This window comes from Pteronotus mesoamericanus, unplaced genomic scaffold (genome assembly GCF_021234165.1).
Source record: "Pteronotus mesoamericanus isolate MK-2021 breed Mesoamerican mustached bat unplaced genomic scaffold, CSHL_Meso_final contig_78, whole genome shotgun sequence".
Classification (NCBI taxonomy): domain Eukaryota; kingdom Metazoa; phylum Chordata; class Mammalia; order Chiroptera; family Mormoopidae; genus Pteronotus; species Pteronotus mesoamericanus.
Genome location: NW_026555258.1, coordinates 31,361,550 through 31,378,917, shown reverse-complemented (window position 1 = coordinate 31,378,917; position 17,368 = coordinate 31,361,550). Strand labels below are relative to the sequence as shown.

At 38.5% G+C, this 17,368-nt stretch overlaps 1 protein-coding gene across 2 annotated transcripts in view; it reads left to right on the top strand.

Annotated features, from left to right (window-relative positions):
- UNC13B (unc-13 homolog B) overlaps window positions 1-17,368 on the top strand; it is a 208,162-nt gene that overhangs the window by 29,386 nt on the left and 161,408 nt on the right. For both annotated transcript variants that reach the window (XM_054584694.1, XM_054584693.1), the window contains exons 3-6: window positions 3,123-3,222; window positions 9,980-10,097; window positions 11,370-11,493; window positions 15,952-16,025. In XM_054584694.1, coding sequence (XP_054440669.1) covers window positions 3,123-3,222; window positions 9,980-10,097; window positions 11,370-11,493; window positions 15,952-16,025 — 416 coding nt within the window. The remainder of the gene's footprint in view (window positions 1-3,122; window positions 3,223-9,979; window positions 10,098-11,369; window positions 11,494-15,951; window positions 16,026-17,368) is intronic.

The following is a 17,368-nucleotide window of genomic DNA, read 5'->3' as shown; positions in this document are numbered from 1 at the left end:
TGCCAAGAAATTTGAAAACCTTGATGAAATGGACACATTTCTAGGAAAGTATAATCTTCCAACACTGAAGGAGGAAGAACAGAAAGCTTGAACAGACCGATAACAGCTGGGGAAATTGAAGCAGTAATCAAGAAACCCCCGGCACACAAACGCCCAGGGCCGGACGGTTTCCCAGGAGAATTTTACAAAACATTTAAGGAAGCGCTAACCCCTGTCCTTCTCAGACTATTCCAAAAAATCCAAGAGGAGGAAAGACTCCCAGACTCCTTTTATGAGGCCAGCATCACCCTAATCCCAAAACCAGATAAAGACCCTACAAAGAAAGAAAACTGCAGGCAGTTTCGCTGATGAACGTAGATGCTAAAATCCTCCGCAAAATATTGGCAAACCGCATCCAGCAATACATTAAAAAGATTATCCACCACGATCAAGTGGGATTCATCCCAGGGATGCAGGGACGGTTCAATATACGCAAGTCAAGAAACGTAATACATCACATAAACAAAAGAAAAGACAAAAACCACATGATCATCTCGATAGATGCAGAAAAAGCATTCGATAAGGTACATCCCCCATTTATGATCAAAACACTCAGCAAAATGGGAATAAATGGGGCATTCCTCAACGTATAAAGGCCATATATGAAAAACCTACAGCCAACATCATACTCAATGGGCAAAAACTGAAAGCTTTCCCACTAAGATCGGGAACATGACAAGGATGTCCGCGTTCACCGCTTCTTTTCAACATCGTATTGGAAGTCCTAGCCACAGTGGTCAGACAAGAAAAAGAAATAAAAGGCATCCAAATAGGAAAGGAGGAAGTAAAGTTATCATTGTTTGCAGATGACATGATAGTGTACATAGAGAACCCTGTAGACTACCAAAGAACTCCTCAACCTAATAAGTGAATTTGGCAAAACAGCAGGATACAAAGTCAACATTCAGAAATCAAAGGCATTTTTGTACACCAGCAATGAAAGAGAAGAAGAAGAAATCAGGAAAAAACACCATTCGATACAGCGACAAGAAAAATAAAGTACCTAGGAATAAATTTAACCAAGGAGGAAAAAGACCTGTATGCAGAAAACTATACAACATTGAAGAGAGAAATTAAGGAAGACAGAACTAAATGGAAGCATATACTGTGCTCATGGATTGGAAGAATTAATATCATCAAAATGTCCATACTACCCAAAGCAATTTATAGATTCAACGCAATCCCTATTAAGATACCAAAGTCGTATTTCACAGAAATAGAACAGACATTTAAAAAATTTATATGGAGTCGTACATGACCCCGAATAGCTGCAGCAAATTTGAGAAGGAAACACAAAGTAGGAGGGATCACAATACCGGACATCAAACTATACTACAAAGCCACTATACTCAAAACAATCTGGTACTGGCACAAGAACAGATCCATAGACCAGTGGAACAGAATAGAAAGCCCAGAAATAAGCCCAGGTCAGTATGGGCAACTGATAGTTGACAAAAGGGGCAGAAGCATAAAAAGGAGCAATAATAGCCTCTTCAACAAATGGTGTTGGCAGAGCTGGACAGCTACATGCAAAAAATTGAAATTGGATCATCAGCTGACACCATACACAAAAATAAACTCAAGATGGATAAAAGACTTAAGTATAAGTTGCAACACCATTAAAGTCCTAGAGGAGAACATTGGCAGGAAACTCTCAGATATCCACGCAGCAATGTTTTCACCGATATGTCTCCTAAAGGAAGGGACATAAAGGAAAGAATAAACAAGTAGGACCTCATCAAAATAAGCTTCTGCATGGCGAAAGAAAACATCAGCAAAATGAAAAGGGAGCCAACCGTATGGGAAAATATATTTGCTAATGATACATCAGATAGAGGTGTGATCTCCAAGATATATAAAGAACTCACTTGACTCCACTCCAAGAAGACAAACGATCCAATCAAAAAATGGGCAAAGGACCTGGGCAGACGCTTTTCCAAGGAGGAGATACAGAGGGCCGAGAGATAATTTGAAAGGATGCTCAGCATCACTAGCCATCAGAGAAATGCAGATCAAAACCACCATGAGGTACCACCTCACACCGGTCAGAATGGCCATCATAAGCAGATCCACAAACAACAGGTGCTGGCGAGGCTGTGAAGAAAAGGGAACCCTAGTCCACTGTTGGTGGGAATGCAGACTGGTGCAGCCACTGTGGAAAGCAGTGTGGAATTTCTTCAAAAAGCTGAAAATGGAACTGCCTTTTGATCCAGTGATTCCCCTGCTGGGACTATACCCTAAGAATCCCCAAACGCCAATACAAAAGAACCTCTGCACCCCAAAGTTCATAGCAGCCCAATTTACAATAGCCAAGTGTTGGAAGCAACCTAAATGCCCATCAGTAGATGAGTGGATCAAAAAATCATGGTACATATACACAATGGAATACTACGCAGGAGAAAGAAAAAAAGAACTACTAAACTTCGCAACAGCATGGATGGAAATGGAGAGCATTATGCTAAGCAAAATAAGCCAGGGAGCGAAAGACAAATACCATATGATCTCACCTATAAGTGGAACCTAACCAACAATACAAAGATGCAAGGGAAATAAGATCAGCAACACTGAAAGGAAAAGAAATCAACAGAGACAAGACGGAAGGAGGGAGAGGGGGCAGGGAAAGGGAAGGGAAGGTGAAAGTCAAGGAACATATAGCAAGGACTCATGGAGAAAACCAAAGGGGAAGAGCTGAGGGAGGGAAGGAGGGAGGGGGCAAGGGAAAGTGGTTGGAGGTAGGCAGAGACAAATGTATTTGAAAAAATAAATAAAAAAAAGAAGAAAAAAAATAGAGTAGGAGATATCCATGTATCTCATATTGTGTTTTATGAACCTTTATTTAGAATACATTTCTTAAATTTTCAAAACATTGTTACAGATAACTCTTTTGAAGGAAGTATGTGTTTTGTATTTTTTGCAACTCTGTTATGCTTAGAATGATGCTGCTTTGTAGAATATATATTTTCATTGTTTTACTCTATGTATAAATTTTTAATTTGGATATTATTTAATTCCAAGGGCTTTGTAAGATTGTGTAACAGTCTGAGCACTAAGTATTACATCTTCGTTTTGCATTTTTTTCAAAGACAAATTTAACACGTATGTGACCCTGAAAGTGCAGAATGTGAAGAGTACAACTGTAGCAGTTCGTGGCGATCATCCTTCCTGGGAACAAGATTTTATGTTGTAAGTACTTTATAGCAACAGCATACTCATAATGTTTGATAATCATTCCAAGGTAAATACATTGAATTAAACAGTACAGACCTAAGATTTTGTGTATGTGTAAGATTTATAAAATATGTTAAATATTATAAAACATTTTAATGTATGTTAAATGTCCTTTTTTAAAAACTACAGTTACAGGAACAAGTGAGGTATGTGGCAGGTGAAGTATTATCTGCAATTTTGTTCTTTTGTGGATTCATAATCTATTCTTAGAGACAAATTATAAATGTGAGTAAACTCCCAAATAATTTATGTATGTGAAAATACTACCTAGTCAGTTTTCCCTAGTAGTCAGAATTAAGATATGATACAACATAGTTAGCATGATATTAAACATAATCTTTTTTTGGTTCTCAGAGGGCTCCTTGAAGGAATGTGGTTATGTATGTGAGAGACTGTATGTCTGTCTGTACCCAAGTTACCTGCTCTGGAGGCTGAAAATTTCTGTGCTTATAATCCTTTTGCTGTTTGTAGTAAAATGTCCTACATTTCCCTTATTAATAAAATGCGTAAACATTAGGAGAATTTCTCACACATGACACAGCATTTAGTATATTATGATTGTAAGTACTGGCTTTTTAAAACTTGATTCTTTCTTTTTTTCCTTCTTAAGTTTCAGGAATCTTTCCCCTGATCTAGAAAAGGGGAGAGAAAATATAGAATATCATTTTGAAGGGTGGGTAGATCACTTAGCTTCTCTGAATGCCAGTTTTTATATCTGTGAAGTTCTACCTTTCTTACAAGGTTATACCTGTTTTTTTTGCAAGGTGAGCATGAGAAGATCAAACACGAAAATATATTAAAATTTCTGTGAAGTTTGAAATCAAAGTGAAATTGCTTTGCAGGTTTATAGTGCATCTCAGAGAAACATAGGGATGACTATTATTTTTATGTAGACACATTCCAATTCTCCAGGCTTTTAATAATGTTGCTTTTTATAGTACCATTTAGGAAACTTTATTATAATAGTTAAAGGATAAGATTGTGATGGCCTGGGCTAAGGCAATAGTAGAAGGGATCGGGAGAAAAGGATGGCTAGAAGATATTAAGCAGGTAGAGCCAAGATTTGTCTTGGATGATTGACTGAGTGGTGTGCCACTCATTAGGATAGGTGATACTATCAAATCAGTTATGCATAAGCTTATATTTGAGATTCTTACAAGATATGTTGGATATAAGGTAGAGAAGATAGTTAGAAACCTGAACTTGGCTCTCAGGGAAGAATTCTGGGTTGGATAAATATTTTGGTCAGTTAAACTCATAAGCATAGATGAGAAAGCCAGACAGCATGTAGGGTGAGAATAGGGCTGGGAGTAGAGCCTAGAGAGCACCAGCATTTAAATAGGGGACAAATGGAACTAAGAAGGAATGAACATAGAGGCACAAAGAGACAGGAGATGGTAGTATCCTGGAAGCTGAGGGTAAACTGGGGCTTCAAGAAGAAAGAGGCCAATGGCGTCAACTTTCTCACTGGTTGCCTCTCTCTCAGTATTCCCATTTTTAGTTACAGTAACATGAGAGTGATATCACTTGTTTCTTTTTTCTTTTTTTAAAATTGAATTTACTGAGTGACATTGGTTAATAAAACTGTATAGGTTTCAGGTTTACAAATCTATAATACATCATCTGTATGTTGTATTGTTGTTCACCGTCTGAAGTCAAGTCTCCTTCTGTCACTGCTTATCCTCCCTTTTACCTTCTTCAACTTCCCTCCACCCCCATTTCCCTGTGGTGATAACCTACTGTTGTCTGTGTTTATGAGGGTTTTTTTCCCCCCACTTAATCCCTTCCCCTTTTTCACCTAGCCCTCTAAGCTCCTCTCAGAACTGGCATTCTTTTCTCTGTATTTGTGAATGTTTCTACTTTGTTAGTTTATTTTGTTTAGTAGATTCCACATATAAGTGAAATCATATGGTATTTGTCTTTCTCTGACTGGCTTATTTGACTTAGCATAATGCTCTCCAGATCTATCCATGCTGTCCCAAAAGATAAGATTTCCTTCTTTTTTATGGCCAAGTAGTTTTCTGTCGGGCAAGTGTACCACCACTTTTTTTTTTTTTTTTAACGAAATGTTTAAGATATTTCATTAATTATTTTTTTAGAGGAGAAGGGAGGGGGAAAGTGAGGGAGAGAAACATTGATGTGTGAGAGATATATCAACTGGCTTGCCTCTCTTTTGTGTGCCCCCAACTGGTAACCTGGCCTACAACCCAGGCATGTGCCCTGACAGGGAATCAAATCAGCAACCTTTTGGTTCTCAGGTGGGCACTTGCTCCACTGAGTCACACCAACCACCACAGCTTTTTTATTTATTTATCTACTGATGGGCACTTGGGCTGCTTCCAGATCTTGGCTATTTATTGTAAGTAATGCTACAGTGAACATAGGGGTGCATGTATTCTTTTGTATCAATGTTTTGGTTTTCTTCTAATATATTTCCAGAAGTGGAATTGCTGGGTCTAAGGCAGTTCCATTTTTAATTTTCTGAGGTACCTCCATACTGCTTTTCACCATGGCTGTACCAATCTGCATTCCTGCCAAGAGTGCGAAGAATCCCCTTTTCCTCCATATCCTCACCTATACTTGTTTGTTGATTTATTGATGATGGCCATTCTGACAGGTGTGAGGTGATATTTTATTATGGTTTTAATTTGTGTTTCTCTGATGATTAGTGATGTTGAGCACCTTTTCGTATGTCTGTTGGCCATCTGTATGTCCTCTTTGGAGAAGTGTCTATTCAGGTCATTTGCCCAGTTTTTAATTGGATTGTTTGGTTTTGAGTTTTATAAGTTCTTTATAAATTTTGGATATGAACCTCTTACCTGATGTTTCATTGGCAAATATGTCCTCCCATTCTGTGGGTTGTCTTTTCATTTTGCTGTGCAAAAACTTATTAGTTTCATGTAGCACTGTTTATTTCTTTTTTCTTTTGCTTCCTTTGCTTGAGGAAGATATATCTGAAAAAAATCACCGTTTTCATGTCTCACCCTTTCAACCAATTTCAATGTGGCATCTTTTGCAAACCCTTGGTTATAAGACTTCTCTTAAGCTAGTCTTCAGTTGATTATTCAGGTTGAATGCTCTATATTTTAGTTGTAATTCCAGTTTGGTCCTGGGAGGAGGTGAAAGTAACATCCATCTACTCTGTCGCCATCTTGAGTCCCTGTTTTTTTTTCCACGTGTAGTGTGTGACATCAGTTATAAACAGTTTATTCATCTCTCTTCCCGTACCATTATGTTAGCCATAACACAGTTCTGGCTATGGTATGTAAACCTAGCAATCATACCTTCTTCCAACTTCCTGTTGACTGTAATAATCACTGGCAGGGGTGTCTAACCTTTTGGCATCACTGGGCCACACTGGAAGAAGAAGAGTTTTCTCGGGCCACACAGTAAGTACATTGTGACACATCACAAAAAATCTCAATGTTTTAAGTAAATTCAGGATTTTGTGTTGGGTCGCATTCATAACCATCCTGGGCTGCATGTGGCATGTGGGCTGCAGGTTGGACACCCCAGCATGTGAAACATAGCGATCTTCTGCAGCCTTTCATCACCATTGCTAGCTTTATTCTTGTATGTTTATTTTCCAATATCCCGTAACACTTTCCCTTCCAACCCTCCTGTGATGTGTGTGAATTTCCTTTCCTGTCTCTCACTTTGAGATTCTGTGTGAATTTTGCCCTCTTCTTTTACATGTGAGTTTTATTAGCTACTTTCTCTATTTTTCTGCTCCTATTCTTTATCCTCCTACCCTGTCCTTTTGTCAGCTGGCAACTCCATTGCGGGTCTCTTGTCTCCCTTTCTCTTTTTTTCTTTTCCCTGATGTATTATATGGCAGTATCTAATATTTATTTCAGTATTTCTCGTTTTTTATCTTCAATATTTCTGTATTTTATTTTCAGGACTAGATCATATCTTAAGGGCAAGGAAAGGATGTTCACTTAATATTGAGAATTTTCCTTCCCTACAATCTTGTATACACACACATGTGCACATATACTGTTGATTGAGTTAAGTAATAGAAGAAACATCCCCAGACCTCTGGGAATGAGGCATAAAAAGAGTTCTTAGGCTTCTCATAATTGGGCCTGCTAAGCAAACATAAATGAGAAAAGAGGCTTGTAGAAGGTATCCTCATTGTTTCAGACTTACTCCCCAGAGTTCCCTGAAGATAGATTTTCTTTTTCATCTGTCCAGGTCAAGCTCTTAAAGGTCTCTGGCTATTTACATTATCCAAGGGCTTGATATACTAGTTAGGAGTTGCACTGGGATTATTGCACACACATCCCCCAATTTTTTTTTAATAGATTCAAAAGGTATTGATGGTTATGTGTATTTTCCAAGGCTAATCAACTAATCAGGTTATGTTAAACTGTGACAGAATGCTTAGTTTTCCTGCTGTGAACATTGTAACCTAGTGACTGGGTTTGTTATCTGCTTTGTGGTTTTGCATAGCTTTCCAGATAGCTTGGAAGTTTTTAGAAACAGGAACTAGGTCTTATATTGTGTGACTTCGCCACAGTACTAAGCCATATGTGTGCACTCAGGAAACATTAAATAAATGAACAAACAAGCCCATTATTACATTCTATATTTTATTGTATTTATGTGAAAGGGGCAAATTTTCTTTGCTTCACTCATTTTTAACACACTTGATATGAATTTTATGGCTATAATACTACATCCCAAAGTTGTGAATCTGAGACAATTTATCTTAATAGTACAACAGGGAAGCCAAGCTTTTCTCTGAAGTCTTAACTTGAAACTTTTACTTGTGATGAATAGCTGTTGTTTTCCTGAGAATATCTTTCTGGGTTTTTTTCTGTGGGAATTGGCCTTTTCTCATCTTTCTCGCATTTCCTCTCAAATAGACTTGTGTTTCAATAAGAACTTTCTGGTGAAACTTTTTTGTTGGTTTGTTTTATAGACTCTAACCATTTATTTAACAAAATGGAAATTTCTAATATCCAGCACTTTTCTACATTTAAAATTTCAGAGAAAAGAGACCTGTGTTCTACAGCATATATTATTACAAAAGAGTTCATTGTCAACTTAGAAGGGTTAAAACACTTTTCTAGTGATTAGGATTTATCATCTTATGGTGAAGTGAGGTGACATTTTTCTTGTGGGAAAAGTCTGTGTTCCTTCTCAGGGGTGAGTTATTACAAGCACAATCTTCCCTCTTCACTCAGACCTGTCCTTCTGAGGATTTCTTTTACCAATAAAACAGGTGGAAGTCCGTTACTCTATTTTGGTTCCCAAGTCAGGTACACATCCTTTTAATTTAGGGAAAACTCAAACATGTAGAAATCACAGGGCAGAGCTTGTTTTTTCCATCCTTCTTACTCACACGCTGCCCTAGAAAGACAAGGTTTCTTCGTGGTTTTGCTCATATGCTGATCACTGTGCATGTACCTATTATTAGTGCAAATGTGTGGGAGCCATTTTGAATGATGTATAGCATCCAAGGGAAGGAACAGACCCCCCAAATTCAAATCATTGCTCTTTCGAACTCTGAAAGCCCATGATCACTTGTGCCTTGCAGAGTCCGGGGGCTTTCTCTCTAGGTGCAAAGTACATTTTCCAGGTTTCTCCAGGGCAAAGGCAGGGTGAACACCCTCGCTAAACCTGTGCCTGATGATGAACAGCAACTGCTCACTGCCTGCATTTATGGACAGAAGCCTCTGGTTGGTGTGGTCCAGCAGAATGCCCACTCTGGCAGGATGCTCAGTCACGTGAACGTCGCTCACGATACCACTGTAGAAAAATGTATATCCTCGTCTCCAGCAAAGGCGGGGAAGAGTGGGCTAGAGACACCTGAGGAGAGACTGGGGAAGGAGGCCCTGGGGAGAGAACTGAGAGAGTAGCTGGCGGGATCCCAGTGCTCTCTGGTGAAACTTTTTAGCATTAACATAAGTGTTTGCCTGTTTCACCTTAAGACTATAATTAAGTTTGAGTTAGCCCTTCAAAGCTGATATGCCACCATGTGTGACATTGCTTTTGCTTAGTGGTTATCTGGCTCTTGCCAGAATGGTTTCTTTTTAAATCTTTCCTAGTTATTATTGCAGGAAAATCATTGTGTTTATCATTATCCTGTGATAATCATTATTTTTTAAGTGACAGTGCCTACTTTAATAGATAATAAATAATGGGTTCTCCAGGGGCTGCATGATATGAACCGGTGTACTCTAGTGTCCCTTACTTATCTCTGACCACATGTTCCCATCAAACTTAGATGTTCTTAGGGGTCTGTTTACTTTTGCTTAGACTCCATTCCATAAACCTTGTGAAGAAGCCTTGCTTTTTTTTCTAAAAGTCTCCTGTATACAGTGCATAAGTATAAGTTTTGGGCGGTATTAGTATTAACAAAAAAAATATAAGACTATTGCTTAATGGTGAAGACTGTAGGCAGGCAGCCCTCATAGTAATACTCTCATTGCTTGGCTTCACTTTTTTAAGTGAAACTGCACTTAATGTAGTCATGATTAAGTGTCCACCGTAGAGGGAATAGTCTGACAAGGGCATTTTTCTATGGATACCTTACATAGGTTTTTAGGAAACTAAACAATGGTTTCAGCATTCTGGGGCATTTTGATTTTCCCTAATGACAGAATTTTGGTGATAAAGCATTCAAGGTTTAGCAAAACAGAACATGTTGCTGTTTGCTTCATATTACCTGGATTTCTTTAAAGGATTTTCTTCTTTCCTTTAGTGAGATTAGTCGCCTGGACCTGGGCCTGAGTGTGGAGGTGTGGAACAAAGGACTGATCTGGGACACCATGGTGGGGACCGTGTGGATTGCACTGAAGACTATTCGACAGTCAGATGAGGTTAGTCCTTACATTGCCCCCTTGTAGGTGTGGTTGTAGTTCTTCTCCTCAATCTAGCTTCATTCAACTAATATTCATCCATACATCTCAGATTGCTCTGCCTGCTTGCTAATTAGAGGCCACACAACCAGCTCATTCCTACATTACCCAGAGGTTTAGGTATAACCTGGTTTTATTTAGGTCTGGTCTTCCCTTTGCCCTGATTGAGCTCAGAGGACCTAGAACACTTCTTTAGACTCATCAGGTAGACAGCTATTCTGAGTACTCGGCAGGGGGCGGGAGGGTTGTGAGTGTGTGTGTGTGTGTGTGTGTGTTCGATTGATCTAGGGTACCTGTGGTTTTTACCTTTTCCCCCAAGATATTTTCCTAGGAGGAGCCCAAGTAAACTTCCTCAGCCACTTGGCCAGGTCCTGTTCTCTGCTTTTTTTCTTTAGATCACCAATCCCTAGGGAACCAGTTTCCATCTTCCTTCCACAAGTAACCCTAATAGAGTTCAAGGAACTACAAGGTTTGGCAATTGATATTCACATTGTCTCTGTACATTATTTTCAAGACTGAACTCCCATTCTACTTTCTCAGATTAGACCATAACTCAGCATCATTTATCCATAGACACTCACTTTGATCCTGGACAGAATCTCTAGTATTCCTGTTTGACTTTTCGGTGGACTATGAGTTTTCTCTGTGAATGGGGATGGTGAAAATGTGCCTCTCCTTTCTAGTTTTCTTTTAGTTCTGGCAAAGTCTTTACTCCCCTAGGCAAGTGGGCAGTTCATTTTCATTGTGGCCTCAGTTCAAGTTTACTTAACTAGCAATGTTAATAGCTCTTTAATGACTAGAAATAGTGACACGTGAAGTGACACAGTCATTAAGAATTGCACAGATAAAGAAGCAACCAATTGATGTATCTCTCACATATAGATGTTTCTCTCACTCTCTTTCTCCCTCCCCCCCACCAAAAAAAATACAATATTAAAAAGAAAAAGAATTGCCCAGATTAAATATTGGTCCAGGGAGGTGCTTGGCTTTTCAGTTTGGTACTTCAGGAATTCTGTCCTCAGTGGGCTTACAAAGAGCTGCTCTCTCCCCAAAGAAGGATAACAGGCCACATGCAGGAAAGGCAGGTGGTGACAGTATTGTGTTTGTCGCATCAGGATGTGAGTGACCCTCAGAAGTTCTCCAGCAAGGAAATTCAGAGAAAAACACCTGGCTCTTAAACCAAGAGGGAAGACATGAGAAAGTAAAGTTTAATCTTAGATCTCTGTTTTCCAGGAAGGGCCTGGGGAGTGGTCCACGTTGGAGGCAGAGACACTAATGAAAGACAATGAGATCTGTGGAACTAAAAACCCAACTCCTCATAAAATTTTGCTAGATGCAAGATTTGAGTTGCCTTTTGGTAAGTTTATTTGATTAGATTTAAAAAATCATTTAATACTTTTTACCATATTGTTTGAAACTGTTGGCTACTTGTTTCATTACTGTGTCTTTTGTCTTATCATCCATCTCCTTTGAGGACATTCTCTTTTTCCTTTCTATTCTCTATAATGCCTAGCCCAGGGATGGTGCAGAGTTGCCACTGGAATGGTGCTAATTAAAGAATCCACACTAAAAGCATTCTCTTTGTTATTTTGTTTTCTGTGACTGTTTACTGTAATGACTTATGAAATACCTACTTGTTAGAGAGCATCAATAATTTATCCTTTGATAATATTTTAACATTTATTGTCTTGAATATATACCTACGATCTGTCAATTTAGAAAACGAAGTAGCGCTAACAAATAGAATAGTAATTAAAAAAAAAAGATTTTTATTTATTTATTTTTACAGACAGGGGAAGGGAGGGAGAAAGAGGAGAGAAACATTAATGCCTCTCGTGGGCCCCCTACTGGGGATCTGGCCTGCAACGCAGGCATGTGCCCTGGCTGGGAATTGAACCGGCAACCTTTAGGTTCACTGGCCGCACTCAGTCCACTGAGCCACATCAGCCAGGGCTAAAAGGTAATTAAAAAAAAATCACAAAGATACAGGTCCTGGTAAAAGTTCTAATAGTATGGAAATGTACATGGATAAAAGTTGTTTCTCTTCCTGCTTCCTCCCATCTCCTTTGCAGTGGTTAAAGAGGTAAACCACTATTAACTTTATTGTGTCTGAGCTTAGACATAGGAAATTTCTTTTGTAAAAATTTTATTTTGACAAAATTTGGATGATGCTCTATATACTATATATAGTGATGCAGTCATGGGCCATGTAATGACATTTCAGTCAGTGATGGACCCTGTATATGATGATGGTATACTATATAACCTAGGTGTGTAGTAGGCTATATCATCTAGGTTTGTGTAAGTATATTCTATGATGTTCACACTATGACGAAATTGCCTACTGATGCATTTCTCCAAATGTACCTTGTTCTTAAGCTTTGCATGACTGTATATAGTGTTGTATAAACTATGAAAGCACATTGTCTTGGACATCATCCATGTTTTACTTTAAGGCCTATCTTGCTGATCTGAACAGTTGCCTGTATGACAAATTGTCTAAGCAATACTTTATAAATTAACATGTAGGTTTTGTCCAGTTTTTTTTATATTACATAACCATTGTAATGAAAAGCTTTGTGCATTTGTGCCCATTTGTGAGTCTAGGATAAAGTCCTTAAAGTAGAATTTAAGGAATGGGTCAAGTGGTATATGCACCATTAATTTTCATAGTACTGCCAAGTTACTTGTCAGAAAGATTGTACCATTTTATATTCTTACCAACTATGAGGTGTCTCTTTTCTACACATCTTTGCCAACAATTTGTATTTCACAATTTTAATATTTTTATCTAATTGGTTTATATGATAATCTTGTTTTAATTTAATTTAGTTTAATTTTAATTTTGGCTGTTCAAACTAATATTCATATATACTTTTGTTATTGTTGCTGTTGTATGATTTCAGTCTACTTCTATGTTGAACCTTTTAGTGATTTAAGCATAAGTGGCATGATTTTCTAATAGGCTCAGATATAACTAAGCTCAAAACAACTATTACTTCAGAAAAACAGAAAGGAAAATGTTCTTGTGTGTCTGTAGCTGAGTTGTAGGTGAAGGGAAAAGTATTTGAAGTTCTTGCTAATAGCTGCTTAGTCACTTGTATTCTTAATGCTGTCGTCTTGGCTATACTAATCTGAAATGGAGTTTCTGTCTTGGTTAACTAGGAAGGGAAAGGATAAGAATGGGTCTTGGTTCAACTACCACAGAAATTGGCTGTTTTAAAGTTTTCGTAGATTTTCTTGAGTAAAAGTTTCTTCATTTGCTGTATGCCTTTAGGAGTATTTCCAGATACTTTAAATGTATTTTATATATTTATACACACCACCCCCCACAGAGTTTTGCTATGTATGGCTATGTGGAGCTTATGCTAGAAGTCTGTCAGTCTGTCCCTTATTACATTGTAAATAAACATTCCTCTCAACACTGTATCATTTTATTGCCTTAGGTAGCCATATACATTTCTATATAGATTTTGAGTTTCATGAAGGTACTTGTGTAGTTTATTTTTGTATCTCTAGTGTTTGCTGGACACATAATAGGTGCCTAAAAATGTTTTTTTGAATAACTGTAAAGGTAAAATCTCAGATAATTGAAATCTGTCTTTGATACTAGTTAACATGGGTGTGCTAAGCTTTTGCCTCTGTGATAACTACATTTGGGATATGGTTCTAACCAACAATGCAAAGATGAAAGGAAAATATGACCAGCAACACTGAAAGGAAAAGAAATCAACAGAGACAAGAGGGAAGGGGGGGGGGGCAGGGGAAGGGAAGGGAAGGGGAAAGTCAAGGAACATATAGCAAGGACTCATGGACAAAACCAAAGGGGAAGAGCTGAGGGAGGGAAAGTGGGAGGGGGCAAGGGAAAGAGGTGGGGGGAAGGCAGAGACAAATGTATTTAAAAAGTAAATAAATTAATTAAAAAAAAAAAGAATGCAATCTCACCATTTGCAACAATATGGTTGGATCTAGAGGGTATGATGTTAAATGAAATACATCAGACAGAGAAAGGCAAATACTGTATGATTTCACTTATGCATGGGATCTAAAGAACAAAATAAACAAAACAGAAACAGACTCATAGATACAGAGAACAAACTGAGGATTCGGGGGGCTGGATGAAAAAGGTGAAGGAATTAAGTACAAATTGGTACTTACAAAATAGTCATGGGGATGTAAATTACAGCATAGGAAATATAGTCAATAATAATCATGTAATTATGTATGGTGCTAGGTGGATACTAAAATTATCAGGGGGACCACCTTGTAAATTATATAAATGTCTAAACACTAAAAAAAAAACAAAAACAAAAAAACAACTTAATATAAGTGTCCTATTATTGGCAAAGGAATTTTTTTGGATAAATTGGAAACCTATAAATATTCTATTCAATTATATAGCATGTTAAAAATAGCAACTTGTAGTTTTTTTATTATGTTGAAAGGTCAGAAAATACAGGTATGCAAAAAGGACAAGAGTTTCTTAAAACCTTACAAACTGGAGATGTTTTTCACATGTTGATGTTACTTTTTGTATTTTCAAATGTGCATATACTATTTTTCTTATAAAATGGTACTATATATATTACATATTAATGTTTTATTCACTAATTACAGTTATAATATGTTATATAAAATGTTATTCCTCTTGCCCTGGCTCATTGAGCTTCCTCAGAACCATTGTTTGGAACTCAGTATCTGATAGTTTACTTACCTCTATTTCATTTAGTTGTCTTTGTGGGCATTCCTCCTTTCCCTTAACTGGGGGGTGTTTCTTTGTCTTCCCCTTATTCGTGAGACACTTCTCTTTTGCTTCTGCTTCTTAAATTGATCTGTCTTGATTTCCTGACTTTGTGGTGTAAAATTCTATGGTAGGAGATTGCTTTTTTTTTTTTTTTTTCCTGGATCTGCCTCTGATGATGTCAGATGTTGACTCTGTCTGATCTTAGGCAGTCTATTCCAAACTTTCAGGAATCTACTGTCTGTGTCTATCTCCTTCAGCTGTTAATCTAGTCACTCTGCACTCAGCAGGTTGCCTTAGACAGCTCAGGGCGGGGCAGACACCCTCCTGGTGTCAGGGTATGGCTTCTGCTGTATGGGGGAGGAGTCAGTACTGGGATCCTGCCGACTCCTCTGTCCGTTCTCTCCCCAAAGCCTCCTTCCCCAGTCTCTCCTCAAGTATCTCCAGACCTCTCTGTGACCCCTTTAGCCAGGGATCTACTATCTGTGGCTGCCACTCTGCACTCAGCAGGCAGCTTAGACAACATAGGACGGAGTGGAATCACATCTTGGGGCGAGGCTACTGAGTCCTCTGATGCTGAGGGTTTATTTCTTCGCTCTCTAGACTGTTGATCTATATATCTGTCTTCATATAAGTACCATGCTGTTATGGTTACTGCAGCTTTGTAGTACGTTTTGAAATTAGGAACTGTGAGTCCTCCAGCTTTGTTCTTATTTTTCAGTATTATTTTGGCTGTTTGGGATCTGTTGAGATTCCATGTTAATTTTAGGATGGGGTTTCTATTTCTATTAAAAAAATCATTGGGATTTTGATAGTGACACATTGAATCTGGAGATCATTTTCGATAGTATTGATACCTTAAACAAAATTAAGTAATTCTGATCCATTGGAATAATGGAACACTATTTAGGTTTTTGTAAAGATTAAAGATTATGTTTATATCAAGAATGAAGCCACCGGTAAAATTAGTCCATTGCTGTCACCCTTCTAATTTTGATCATTTGATTGAACACTGTTATTATCCAGTGATTAAACCATTTATCTGGTAATGTGTGTTCTTCTTTTTCATGGTAGATATACCAGAGGAGGAAGCCAGATATTGGACCTACAAATTGGAGCAAATCAATGCTTTGGGAGCTGACAATGAGGTAGGAAATGCCTTATTTGCAATATGGAGAGATAGAGAAAAATCTCTTTATAGGACACTATAGTTTTTCAACAGAGGGGCCCAAGAGCATGTTGAAGAATGAAAGAATTGAAACTGTATTAAAGAAAAAAGACATCTGGAAGACTGGACATTTCATTAGAAGCCTTTTTCTCCTACACTTCCTATTTTTTTCATTGTTTCCCAGAAGTGGCTGACTTGGCACTAGACTAGCTCTAGGTTGGTGGGGAAGGAGCTTATACTGGAGAAACTGTCCTCTTGTTACGCAGATGAACAAAAGGCATTTATTCTGCCTGTTCCCAGATTTTCAGATATATAACTTAATTTGTGTGTTCTTTTAAGGGATGTTTAGACTATTGCATTTCACTGTCCGCTCTCCTAACTTATCTCCAGAAAGGAGCCTGATACACAGAGGAGAACACAACTCAGTCTGCGACATCAGGAATGGGGAATGTTTTTGATATTGGTGGTGGAGGGAAAAGATAAGTTGTTTTACTTTTGAACATGGTGGGAGCTGTTATACAATTGGTCTTATTATAAGGTACAGTTGGAGTGCCAGGGGGTATTTTGATGGAAATGTCTGGTAAGCCACTTCATGAAAGAATCTGAAACTCAGGGTTGAATAGTGTGGGAAGCTATAGGCACAGAGTTTGGATATATGAAGATAATGGTAGCAATTGAAGTCATAGGAATAGAAGAGCTCACTAAGGTAGAGTATGTACAAAAAGTATTAAAGAACAAGCATAAAACTGGGAAACATTAAAGATAGAATCTTGAGAAACAAAAGAGACTGAGGAAGAGCTGCCTGTAAAAGAAAGAGACCCAGAGAATCAAGTTGGTGGAGGAGTGAGTGGAAGTTACTCTCACTTCTTCCCAGGACCAATCTGGAATTACAACTAAATTGTGGAGAAATCACCTGGAACAAACAACTGAACAGTAGTGAGAGTGGAGCCTTATAACCTTGGACAGACAGAGGAATCAGCTTTAGCACAACCTAACTGCCACTACCCTGGCCTCCGGCAAAGGTCGGGGCAGAGTGGTCTAGACATGCCTGAGGAGAGCCTGGGGAAGGAGGCTTTGGAGAGAGAACTGAGAGAGTAGCTGGCGGGATCCTGGTGCTGACTCCTCCCCCATACGGCAGCTGCCATCTTGCTCAGGCAGGCCACTCCCCTGAGCAGCAACATTATAAGAGGACACCATAGCCCTGCCCCCAGGAAAGACTTGCCCCTGGCCCAGTAGTGCTAAAGCCTGATTGTTGAGTACAGAGTGGCAGCCCCAGATAGTAGATCCCTGGCTAAAAGGGGCACAGAGTGGTCTAGACACACT